Genomic DNA, 12,993 nt, shown 5'->3' on the forward strand with positions numbered 1-12,993 from the left:
TTGTGAGCCAGCTGATGATGTCTCACCAACTGATGAATCCAATCAAATACAAATGCCTGGTATGAACTAAATACAAATGACTGTGGCTGGTAAGCCATCTGCATGTTTGGACTATTCTGGACTATATTTTTCTAGCATAATCGCCATGAATTGCAATTTCAAGCTTTTTACTTTAATGATATTCTAATATAACTTCACCAGTAATAGGAAGGCTAAATACTTAGACACAGTAACCAAGTAATAATTAACTTTCTTTGAGGACCATAAAGCTACAAGGATGAATAATTTTATTTTCATGGAAAGTCTAATACTTCTCCTATGGAACTAATCCTAAAACTTTGAATTAACTCTTTAAGAAACTGCACTGAACATCTCTAAAGTATATGCACTCGATGCATAATAGTTTTATAGTGTTCCAATAAGCCTTAGCCAAGCTGAAGATACCTGTGGGAAATCTGATTTTGAAACATGCAGTCTATATCAGAGATAGGACTCATTTATAATTTTTAGGCTCATAGGTAACTTTCTCCCACTATCTCTAGGTGAAAAACTTTTTTGTGGCTTATTCTACATTTTTGATAGCTTCCTCCTCTTGCTGAAGGTTATAAACATCTTTCTTTTTCAAGGTCATTACTAAGTCTAGTTTCAAAGCTAACTTTCACTTCATGTGAATTTTTCATCCAGAGATTATTTACTGTCAATTTAAACAAAGCAAATCAGAAATTTATACTATGGCACTAAGATGCCATAGTATAAATTATAAATGGGTTTAAATTAAAAGTCTAAATCCCATGTCATCTCAACGTTCCCACACAGATAATTCTTTAGCTCCTTATTTTGAACCTTGGCTACATATTGGTTATGTCTACACAGATAAATTTAGCAGTGCCAGGGAGCATTCCCAGGCTTTGAAACTCAACTGTCTACACTATTAAATTGTTAGAATTGTCCCCCAGCATGTGTCACAGGAGTGGTTGTAGTCTGTTCTATCTAACAATCTCCCAAAATATTGCCAGGGCACAGTTTGCAAGTTAGGGCATGCCAGGAACGGTTCCCAACAGGCAGTATGAGTCCAGTGACCCAGTTTTAGAAGGTAAAAAAATGTAATAGTATGGACACTGGCCAGTGTGCCAGCTGACTGTGCAGCAGAGGGTGGTTCTGGACATGTTTAATTTGCAGGTACAGGCATAGCAACTGCATCCCTCTGCTGGGCCCTGGCAAACTGCAATGGCTTGGTACAGAAATGTCTCTCCAAGAGGCACAGGGATGTTTATGGAGGCATTTCACGCCTACATTCTGTCATCTGGGCAAAACAACCCTCTCCAAGGCTCTTGCCCCCATCAAGAGACTCCATGCTTCATACAGCTGAGGAGCATTCACCCTTCTGCAGCCATTCCAGAAGCCTGCTATTCCAGAAGAAGAGGCAAAAGGTCAGATGGGAGAAGGAGACACTGTTCCTAACCCACTTATCCCTACAAAATCTTCCCTGATCTTAAGAGACCTTGTCCTATTTTATTCCCACTTCTGCTGCACACAAAGCTCATCATGACAAATAAACTACTGTAGGTTGCAGAGGTACAGTCTAGCACAGCAGTACAAGACATCCTGGCCACACTCATTGTATGAGATCACTCACCTTATTCCATCAACTTCTGCAAGTAAGGCACATGACTTTTGACTTTTAGTAGTAAACAAAAGAACCTCCCAAGGTTTCACAAGTGGCTTTTTCTAAACTTCTCAACTCAGAATATTTGTCTTTGACCTTGCAAGTACAGCCTGCCTAGCTTTCTTCTCTATAAACCTTTCCTTTCTGAAAGATAACCAGAAAAATAAGGAAAATGGAATGTGTGACAACTCATCAACTGTTTGTAATAATTTATTTCAAACCATTTATTCAGTAGCTCTCTCTTCTGATTCACTCTCAATTACTTGATTGAATAATATTCTCTGAAATAACACATGATGTGCTTGTGTCAAAGAGGCTCTCCACAGAGGCCATCAGCTACCTTTTAAAATCAATGAAATTCATAAATTTGCATCTGGCTTCTCAAGGAGAAAATAAAGGAACCTTTTCCCCTGGTAAGTATGACCTTCTCATTCTAAGGCCAGCTTGTTTCAAGTCTTCTGCATCTCTGAATGCCAACGTGAAGATGGATAATATCTTTCTCAGAATAGACAGGTCTTGAAGTCTATTCCCCTTTTTAAGGATTCTAGCCATAATTCCCTCTTAGTAATTGGGAGCTGCACACCGTTCCACATAGTAATGCATATTCTAGCTATTCACTGTCATGCTGCCACTGCATTTTTAACAATGCTGATAGCAACCGATGTTATCGAATTCTGCAGACTTTCTAGGCTATAGCCTTGTTCACGTCTCTTTTTTCATTTTGCCATTTCTGAGCAAAAATGTTTTTATTTTTTCCTTTGTGATGCCTCAGTACTGTGACCCTGCCATTCCTCACAGCCAGATCTTGTTAGTTTTCAAATATTGAGTCCACACTGTCTGATCATACCACAGATTTTCTGTTCTGATATGTTTGCTGTCTTTATGTTTGCAAGATCAAAGCTAATGCTGTTTATACCACAGTACTAAAAAGGTTCATTTCTCAAAAGGTAAAATAACCTTCATGTTTGAAATCTAGCTGCCTTTTTTTCCATGCCTTTTTACTGCTGATAATATCCATATGCTTCCACTCTTTCTGGCTTCATTTTGCCATATAGCAATTTTCTTCATTACACTTTTAGATGGAATTTTTGAAAGAACTCAGCAGCAGCTGAGTATCCTATGCCACAGATATCCCTTCAGGTGCAAGAAAGTAGAGCTGCACTGACATCAGCCACTTTCCCAAACCCCACTCCCATTTCTCTTTCCCAACTATATCCAAGTTCTCAGCTCTCCACATTTCAATAGGTGATATACTCCTCTTTGAAATTCTCTCCCAGTTTCCCTCTCCCCTTCTTGCTTCCCTCACATATATATTTTTTCCCAGTGAAATGGAATTTGTTTTCAAATCGCCCAGATAACTTTATGAATTTCCTCCTGTATCTTACTGTTCTGTTATCTTATTGTTTTTCAAACAGTGGACCATAGGCCCCAGGATGTTCATAAAAGGCAATTGGGATAGTTATAAGACACTGAAATTTTTATTACACTCTAAACCAAAAGAAAGTATCTCTTCTCCATTCCCCAAACACCCTTATCCTTCAAAACCAAGTTTTGCTATCAAAGTCTCAAATCACTCATACAAATAAAAGATATACACTTTTTACATGATACATTTTAGACAGGTTCCCTCTGGGATCAAGACTGATGTGGCTGTGTGATTTTGAGCCTGATGACCAATTTCAACCAAATTTGACTGATGTTACAAGTCTCCAAGATACTAAACTCCTGCAAGTTTTGTGAAGAAGCTGCTTCCTGGGCAGAGCAGAAAGAATCTCAATTTCCCACTAATGGAAAGCCATTTAACAAACGTAGATGGCAACTTCAGGACATCAAAACAACAGACAAATAGCTTTCTGCCAGGCATAGCACATGCTATGCCTTTGTCCATTGCACAGATGAAGACACTGTGAGGAACTGGGAGAGTTTAGCTACCAAAGGCATGAGGTGACAGGACGCAAGAGAGAACTTTTGGTATTGTGGGCACAGGATATGTGGGGGAAGAAATGACTTAGAGTGGACACATTGGGCACTGCATTTTTCCTTTAATTCTACTGTCCACATGATACACCTTTTACCTTCATTTTTATAGCCAAAGCATGAAATACATTAAAATGTTTAATTCAAAGTAATGAAACTGAAAAGCCTGCACAGCCCCCTCACTCATTTCACCCACAACTTCCTACTAAACTCTTCAGTTCATCTCTCCAACCTACCCAGCTAATCTTCGGACTTCTATTAGGACATGAGCACTTCCCGAGCCAGATTGGCAGTACTCATCATAGCCAGTGTGACAGCAGCAGAGCAGAGGCTACCATGGGGCATTCCCAGGCAAGGATAAGGGAGGCTCTGGGGGTCTCTATTAAGTCCAGTGGGAAGCTTTCTTTTTGAGCTGAATAGACAGAAAATCATACTGGCAGCATGATCTTCTCTGGGAAAAAGAAGCACATGCACCAGGCCTGCTTGAATTAGATGTCCTTATAGCCTTGATGAGACAGTCTCTGGGCAAGGAGAGCCTTGCTACTTGCTCCCTGCCTGCCTGCACAGCTCCAGCATCCCATTTCCCCAAAATGCAGAGGCAATCCTCATTTTACCATGGTCCTGATTTTTCAGAATCCCTGATTTTTCAGAATTTTCTCCCTGATGGTCTGACCGACACCCACTACTGCTCAGAGACCACTAAACAACCTGTCACCTCACCCTGCGGGTGGCATGGAGGGTGTTTATGCTCTTATTAAAGTCAGCATCGGTACCAAAACTCAGCTCAAAAACATGCTCAATGTCCTCGGACTTGACTTCCTCTCCTTTTTGCCTCCGGTGTGCCTCCTGCTTTATAACTGGATACATAGTGGCAACAAAAGCTGGCCGCAGTGTTGGTTAAGGTCCTTTGCTTCTGGTGAGTTAGTAAAGATAATTAACAAATGAAAAATGAAACTTAGAAGGTTACAAATGTACATACCTCATGGCTAATGCAAATTTGTGTAACTTCAGCTTCCAAACACAACATTTGTCAAGTTAAGGAGCACTGCATGACTTGAAATCTCCCCCTGTAGGTCCTCATATGCCATCATCTGTCAATTTTTAATCTTCTTCTGAATAGCAAGAAAATTCATCCTTTTAGATCTTCTTCTTTCATTTATTTAAATCAGTTCTGAGATCCTTTCTACTTTATACTTGAAAGGGAGTCTTGAAAGATGTTTGACCTAGACAGAACAGGCATGGGAACCACAGTGGGCAAAGGCAGTCCCATTTTTTGCATACACATTTAGGAATGACTTTAGACTTCTTAAGTACAGCGCTGCAGTGAGAGCTGACATGCAGATGTCCATCTACCACAGTCTCTAATTTCTCTTCTAAATAACTGTTTTCTGTAACACATAATTTTCATAATTCTCTCATCAATAGGACACCTCCTATATTTTTTGAAGCTGGAACTGAACCTGGCAGTGTATAACAAGAATAACAAGAAGTGCTCCTACAGGTATGTTAACCAGAAAAAGAATGTCAAAAAAGGTGTACTGACCCTATCAGCAATCTTGTAAAACTGGTAATAATAGACAAGGAGACAGCTGAGGTACTCCACAACTTTTTTTTGCCTCAGTCTTCAACTGCAACCTCTCGAGGCAGCGTACTACAGAATGGGGACTGGGGGAGTAAAGCGCTTCCCACCCTAAGTACAGATCACATTCATGATCACCTGAGGAACCTGAACACATGTAAGTCTATGGGACCCTGATGGGATGCATCCCTGAGTCCTGAGGGAATTGGCTAACACAGTTGCCAAGACACTCTCCGTGATATTTAAAAAGTTGTGGCAGCCAGATGAAGTCCCAGGTGACTGGAAAAAAGGGGAACATTGTACCCACCTTTAAAAAGAGTAGGAAAGAGGACCTTGGGAACTACCTACCTGTCAGCCTTACCTCTGTGTCTAGGAATATCATAAAACAGATCCTCCTACAAGCTACGCTAAGGCAAATGGAGGACAGGGAGGTGATTCCAGACAGCCAGCACAGCTTCACCAAGGGCAAGTCCTGCCTGACCAAACTAGTGGCCTTCCACAATGGAGTGACTACATCAGTGGACAAGGGCAAGGCTACAGATGTCATTTTTCTGGACGTCTTTAGAGCCTTTGACATAATCCCCCCACAACTCTCTAAACTGGATTCTGCCCCTCTGCTCTGCTCTGTTGAGACCCGACCTGGAGTACTGCATCCAGCTCCGGGGTCCCCAGCACAGAAGGACATGACCTGTTGGAGTAAGTCCAGAGGAGGGCCACCAATTGGATGGAGCACCTCTCCTATGAGGAAAGGCTGAGAGAATTGGGATTGTTCAGCCTGAAGATGAGAAGGCTTTGGGGTCACCTAATTGTGGCCTTCCAGTACCTGAAGGGAGCCTACAAGAAATATGGAGAGAAACTTTTTATAAGGATATGTAGTGACAGGACAAGGGGGAATGGCTTCAAACTGAAAGCTAGTAGGTCTAGATCACACATTAGGAAGAAATTATTTACTGAGAAGGTGGTGAGGTACTGGAACAGGTTGCCCAGAGAAGTTGTGGATGCCCTGTCCCTGGGAGTGTTCAAGGCCAGGTCTATGGAATTAGCTGTCCTTAACATAATTTATTAAACAAATAACTATCATTTATTAAACAAATAGTTTTTGTGCCACCTGCAAAGTTCAGCAGCCATAAATATAAGTTACTCTCTCAACAAATTGTTAAAGTTACTGAGGGTAAAAACAAGATCCTCGTCTGACTCTACTAGACACCCTGCTCAAACACTGGTGCGAGGCTGGGTTTTTTCCTAGCTTTCTTGAATTTACCCCTATACCAAGATCTGACAAACAGCAGTAACAAAGGCTCCAAGAGCATCAAGGTCAAGCCTCTTAAGACTCTTATATAAAAGTCACCTGGTCCTGCAGACTGATTTCAGGTACAAAGGCAAACAACATAGCTGCAGTGAAGAATTCCATCTTTTCATTCTGAAACAATTCCCTGTTTTAAGTGAACTTTTAACTGTAGCATGTAATAACCTCTCATAGCTTCAAAGAATTGGCAGTTGAGTACATAGGAAACAAATTTTAGAAACAAGTCCAGGAAAAACCTGGGGAACCACAGAAAGACCGACATCTGCACCACATAAATCAACAGAACTATGAAAGAAATAGTGTATGTCAGCACATGTACAAACATGGCATATTTGTGTGGTGAAAGGAAGTGAGTAAGGTAGGACCAACACACCTATTTTAAGTAATTTTTTCACAAAACTATTAGAGTTCTCCAAAGAAGTAAAAAACAACAAGTACCTTTGGAATTTTTGTTAACAAAGTCTACTTGGATTTCCAAAAACCATTTGATGAATCTGTCATTCATCAGTCTTAAAAACCTTAAACTCCCAGAGGATAAAAATAAATGTCCTTGCAAGGATAAATAATTGGAAACAGATGGTAGGAAAATACTGTCAATTTTTCAAGCGGAGAGAGGTCAATGGTGGAGTCCTGCAGGGATCTGTGCTGGAACTTGGGAGCTACTCGCTTATTCATAAATGAGCTGGAAAACAGGGTAAATGGTGAGGTGACAAAGTTTGCTGCTGATATTCATTCAGGGTAGCTAAGATAAGGGCTGACTATGAAGAAAGACTTTACAATACTGAGTGACTAGGAAATAAAATGGCAAATTAAAGTCAGTGTAGATAAACAAATATGAAGAATTTCTTTGAAGGGGAAAGAACCTAAGTACACAAAATTATGTGCTCCAAGGTGACTATTACCACTTCAGGACTGAGATCTTAGGGTTATAATAGGTAGTTCTGGAAAACGCCATCCCATGGTTCACTAATAGGGAAGAAGGGAGTATTAGTAATTACTAGGAAAGGAACAAAGAACGAAAGAGAGAATATTATTAAGTTGCTATATGAATGACTGGTTTGTCTGTCTTGAATATCATGTGTAGTTCTGGTCCTTTGAAAGGATACAATACTGGAAATGGTCATAGGCAGGGCAGCAGGGATGATCACAAGTATGGTACAACCTAACAACTAAGGTCTGACTAAGAACCCAAAGGTCTCAAAAACAGGTAACTGAGGGGATACAGTAAAGGTGGAATCAGAGCCAGCACAGGGAATGCATATGCAAGTCCCCTGTTCACAGCCTCTTCAAATACATTAGCTGAAGGGATCAAATGAAATGGGCAGGTAAAAGGTTTAAAACAAAAAATCACTACTGTATCTTCACACAACACACACTAAGCTGTGGAACTCCTTGCTCTGGGGGCACTGCAAATGCTGAAAGTTTACACAGGTTAAAAAGTGACCATAGTCTAAACAGAATAAATATCAGCAAGAGCTTTTAAATGCCAAGATCCATCTGAGGAAATCCCAGAGTACAAGTGCTGGAGAACAGAAAGTACTGAGGGCAAAGTGAGTTTTAGCTGCTCTGATGCTTCTGTGGGCCCAAGTTACGGACCACTGTCAGAGACCACTGGACTAGATGGGTCTGTGGTTTGCCAAAGCACAGAGGTTTTATGTTTGACTGTCTTCTTCCTGTGGGCATGGCTTAGGCATGTCCTGATTTCATCCTACTTGTCTATGGGACACTTCTATGCCTTTGTTTTGCTTTCTCTACTTCTTTCTTTCTTGTAACATGCAACATCCTAGTACAGAAAAAAAGTAATGACAAATGTCTAATAATGGGAAAAAAATCACAATTACAGAACTTAAGTGTTTAATTTATTTAACTTGTAAAGGAATAAATCTCAACAATTATCTTTATTTGTGAAGTTTCTTGCAACCCTTGGATGTGGGGTAATAAAGAATGGTAATACCTAATTTCTAACGTTTCCACTAAGTGTTTCTGTTCATGCAGCTGCTCAAATTTAAGTGTACGTGCAAGTGTTTGTACATATGAACTTGCAATTGCAGAAGGGGAGGATAGGGGATGGAGGACAAGGCTGCCAACACTGTGTCTCAAAGTATCAAGTATACCCTGACAGCATTATGCACATGCAACAAAACAAGCAGACTAAGCCATGGCCAAATCATAAGGTCACCTAACGTACGTTGTACTCACATACACAAAGGAAATAGCTATTTTCCTAGGATTTTTCTTCTTAATCATGTCATAGACGTGTCTAGTCATAGACATGATTAGACAGCAACAAGGACTGAAAGTGCATGTGTCCAAGATATTGTTTATCTTTTTCTTATTTAAAAAACACCTCTTCAAAACAAGAGCTATATCATGCTGACAATTTATAATGACTCATGCAGGACAGAATGTGATCAAAATCTTCCTTTCAAAGAAATGAGTTCCTAAGTTTTTATTTGCAATCCTAAACCAAGCATGATCCCATGTCAGAACCCTGATTCTAAGAAGATTTAAATTACATCAATTTTAAGTATTATATGATCTAACCGAATGCTAACACTATGAAGGTACATAATAGCAAGCAAAATCAGAGCTATATTCGCATACTTGTTTATTTTACTACTTCAGGTTCAATTTTGTTCCTGTACTACACAGAACTATTTGCATATGTAGATGACATTACTATATTGTTTTTTGTGAAACAAGTGTCTTAAGATTACTATTGTCTATTACTTATGCTCTCAAAACAGTAAAATAATAACAGAAGTAGGTCATATAGCTCATAGAAAACCTACCATTACAACTGTTGTTCTGCACATTGTACTCTAAGTTTTCCTTCTTTCCCACCACTGTTTTCTTCCTCAAGGGATGAATTCTGAACCAATATGGACTTTCTGGTAGTTTTCTCTCCCTTTAAGGAAACTTTTTTAGGTAATACAGAAATGAGTCAAGTAAATGCTGAATTAAGGTAAAACATTCAGCAGACAACAAAGTCAGACTCTTTCAACACCCAACATTGTTCTAGTTCTTCCAGGGCATTCACATACAAATTGGGAAAGATGGCCAATAACCACTTGGCTACACATCTATTCCCTTACTGTTTTAATTTTGGAGGGAAGCAGTCTGAGAAGTGATTCCTCTGCTGATATAAAACTCGTTCTATTGACTTTTAATGCCAACAGTGCATCTACTAGATTTGGCGATGACAAAAATTCTGTGTTGCTTTGCTTGAAAACATATCTTCAGTGTCACACCTGCACACGTGCAGCATGGTACAGACTGGTTGGGCTCCAGTAGATCAGCTGCATGCAGTGGTTTCTAAACATTATTATTAACCTGTAGAGAAATGCAGTAAAGGAATCAGATTCATTTTATCTACCTTGCACTAGTGTCTGTTGGCAGGAAGAAGTGGAACCATATAAATAGAACACCATTATCTCTGATGTTGGAAAGCGCAAGGGATTTGGAAATTGTGCTGTCCTACTGCACACTGGACGTGAACAGAACAGGCTGAAATGCACCAAAGAAGTGAATATTCATGCCACCTTTTAGCAGCAGAGCCATAAGGAGAGGAGACAGCTGAAAGCAGAAGTCCTTAATGAAGCAGAGGAGACATCAGCGGTGCAAAGATGAAGCAGTCTGCCCTGCCTGGAGCCAAGTGACATGACTGTGTACAATTAACCAGACCATATCAGAAGGCATGTCACCGAATGGACAAGAACAGCCACCAGCATCAAAGAGGATTCCCAATGAAGAGATAATGAACCCAAACCCAGACTAGCTGAAACTGGGGAAAAATCTACCACCCTCAAGTGATTGAAGATCAATCCCCAAGTGATAAAGAAAGAAATTATAAGGAAACTTCAGTGACGGAAACAGCATAAAAATATATAATAACATACACAAAAGCATCACAGAAAGAAATGGTTAAAGCTGTTTCATACAAACCAGAGATTTCCACTAAGTCTTATGGACTAGGTGGGAAACTGAGTAATGCTGAAGCTGTTCAGCAAAAAACTCAAAAGAATTATTGCTCAGAAACTGAAATGAATGTAGGTCAATTAAGGGGACTGAAAAAGTGATTGTGAGCCCATTTTGGAGACACTTTGCTCAGTTTCCCTAACAGCTTATTCCTGCAACCCCAAAACTTACAAATTTCGGGGCTTTATCAGGAGGAAATGTAAGAGCTATGTTTTGATTTTAGCCTTTTTCTTCCCAAATGATGGAAGAATTAATATTTTCTGTCTTGCCAAAACTGCTTTTATTACTATCTCAACTCTACAGACCATTCTTTTCTCCTCCTTATCCTCTCAGCTGCACACAAATCACCAGTTCTCTACTAACTCAGAGGGAAAGCCGTGCTGGAAATGCAAAAAGGGATGTCCTGGTGTTCTCCCTCTTTCTTATCATATGCTTTCCCCAGGGAGACACGGGATGTGATGGGGAAAGTCAAATGAATTCAGATCTTCTGAGACAAAAGCAGCAACTGAAAATAATTTTTTTTAACACTCTTATACAGCGGGAAATAAACCTTGTGAGCAAGCAAAACAGTCCCCAACCAAAACTCATGAATGCCACATCCAACGACCTCAGCTGCCCTTCCAGTTCGCCAGCAAAAGATCTCGCCAACCCCTCCCACTGAGCCGAAGTGGGCTCTGCCTTGCCCAGGTGGAAACCTGGGCTCGGGACTAGCCTTCAACAGGCTGGCAGCTGCCTTCATCCCCCGTCGCTTGCTCCAAGTGTCCCCACTGCCATTTTTTCCTGACCTTTCCAGCAGACCACGCGCTGGAGGACAGCCGGCCGCTGCCGCCCGCCCGCCCGGGAGCGGTGTGATGCTCACGGGTCGGTTCACAGACCCAAACTGGACGGTTCCTTCGGGCACCCTCGGAGAGGTGCGACGAGCTGCAGTCTGAGCCTGGTTCGGCCCACGCCCGGTCCCCAGGAAGGCGGCGGGGCCGCCCGGGGCAGCACCGGCACCGCTCTGCGATGCTGCCGAGGTGTCCCGGCACCCCTGGAATCCCCTCCCCGACCTGCCCCGCCGGGGCACCCCTGCTCGCCCGCCGCTCCTCTACCCCCTCCCGGCCCGGGCCGCAAGTTTCTCCAGAGCCGCCCGTGCCCCGCGGGGCCGGGCCGGACCGGGCCGGGCAGGACGGCGCAGAGCCCACCAGTGCCGGGGCCGCTGCCCCCACTCACCCGAGGTCAGCTGCATCCAGGCACAGATCTTGTAGACGGTGGCTGTGTTGCAGAAGAAGAAGAGGATGAAGCAGACGATGCAGGCGATGATGAGCATCATCGAGAGCCCGATGAAGAAGGACGCAGCTTTAAAGGCTCCCGAGGGCAGGCTGGAGAAGTCCGTGAAGCTGCCCCGGCAGGTGAGTTCCCGGCTGAAGCCGTTGCCGATGCAGTAGTGGAAGAGCCCGAAGTAGCCCGCCTGCGGGGTGTCCACGCCGTCCCCGATCCAGTACGGCTGGATGAAGCACACCACGTTGACGATTGCAAAGCAGATGGTGAAGATGGCCCAGAGCACGCCGATGGCCCGCGAGTTCCGCACGTAGTTGGTGTGGTAGATCTTGGCCGCCTCCTGAGCTGAGAGCATCCCCGCTGCTGCTGCTCCTGACGAGCCTGCTCCTGTCGCCGCCGTCCCTGCAGCCGCTCCGGGCATCCTCGCCGAGAAGGTCCCCCCTCCCCTTCCTCCTCCTCCTCCTCCTCCTCCTCCTCCTCCGCCTCCCCGCTCGCTCCGCTCGACGCGACGCGCTCCGCCGCCGCCGCTGCGTGCGAGAGCCGGCGAGCCCCTCTGCCGGGCTTCAGCGGCTCCGCGCCAGCGCCAGCAGCAGCGGCAGCGGCGGCAGCACCGACACCGCCCGCCGCCGCCTATCGGGGCGCAGCGCAGCGCCGCCGGCCGCCGCGCACCGCCCGCCCCGCAGCCCGCCCTCCGCCGCCGGGCGCCACTCGCACACCGCCCGCCGCGGGCGTCCCGCCGCCCTGCGCCACCGCGGCGGAGCGGGCACGGCTGAGGCGCCGTCTCCCGAGGGGAAGCGAGGGGCGAGGGGCTGCCGGCGCCCTGACCCCGGGCAGGCAGGGCGAGCTCTGCGTGCGGCGGGGTCGCTGCGGCCGCGACCTCCCTTCAGCCCCGGAGCCCGCGGGCGCCTCTCCCGGCCGGGGCAGCGGCTGCCGGGTTGAGCCGCTCCCGACGCCGCTCAGCGAAGCGCGTCCAGGGAGACGCGTTCAGGCAGCGGATTTTGAAGTTTAGAACCTGTGTGTGGTGATCCCCTCCCCGCACAAAACATCATCACCTCTCCAGCCGGCGGTGGCACCTGCTGGGTCCCCTGCGGCGTGTGAGCTGCGGCGCCTGCCCTGGCGCGGGGGGAGCCCGGAGACGCTCGTCTCCCGCCTGAAGGAAACCTCCGCGGGGCAGAGCTTGGAGCCTGGAGGAGGCAGGAATCACCAGGGGCCGCTCCCCGCCTCAGG

General features: G+C 44.6%; 1 protein-coding gene across 5 annotated transcripts in view; it reads right to left on the reverse strand.

The window, feature by feature from the left end:
* The window catches only part of LHFPL3 (LHFPL tetraspan subfamily member 3), a 255,426-nt gene extending 243,222 nt beyond the window's left edge, over positions 1-12,204 (reverse strand). For all 5 annotated transcript variants that reach the window (XM_027679375.1, XM_027679377.1, XM_027679376.1 and 2 more), the window contains exon 1: positions 11,719-12,204. In XM_027679375.1, the coding sequence (XP_027535176.1) occupies positions 11,719-12,187 (469 nt within the window). In that variant the 5' untranslated portion in view covers positions 12,188-12,204. The remainder of the gene's footprint in view (positions 1-11,718) is intronic.
* Positions 12,205-12,993: the final 789 nt, after the last annotated feature.

Source organism: Neopelma chrysocephalum, unplaced genomic scaffold (genome assembly GCF_003984885.1).
Source record: "Neopelma chrysocephalum unplaced genomic scaffold, ASM398488v2 Primary Assembly neopelma1_45, whole genome shotgun sequence".
In the NCBI taxonomy this organism is placed as follows: domain Eukaryota; kingdom Metazoa; phylum Chordata; class Aves; order Passeriformes; family Pipridae; genus Neopelma; species Neopelma chrysocephalum.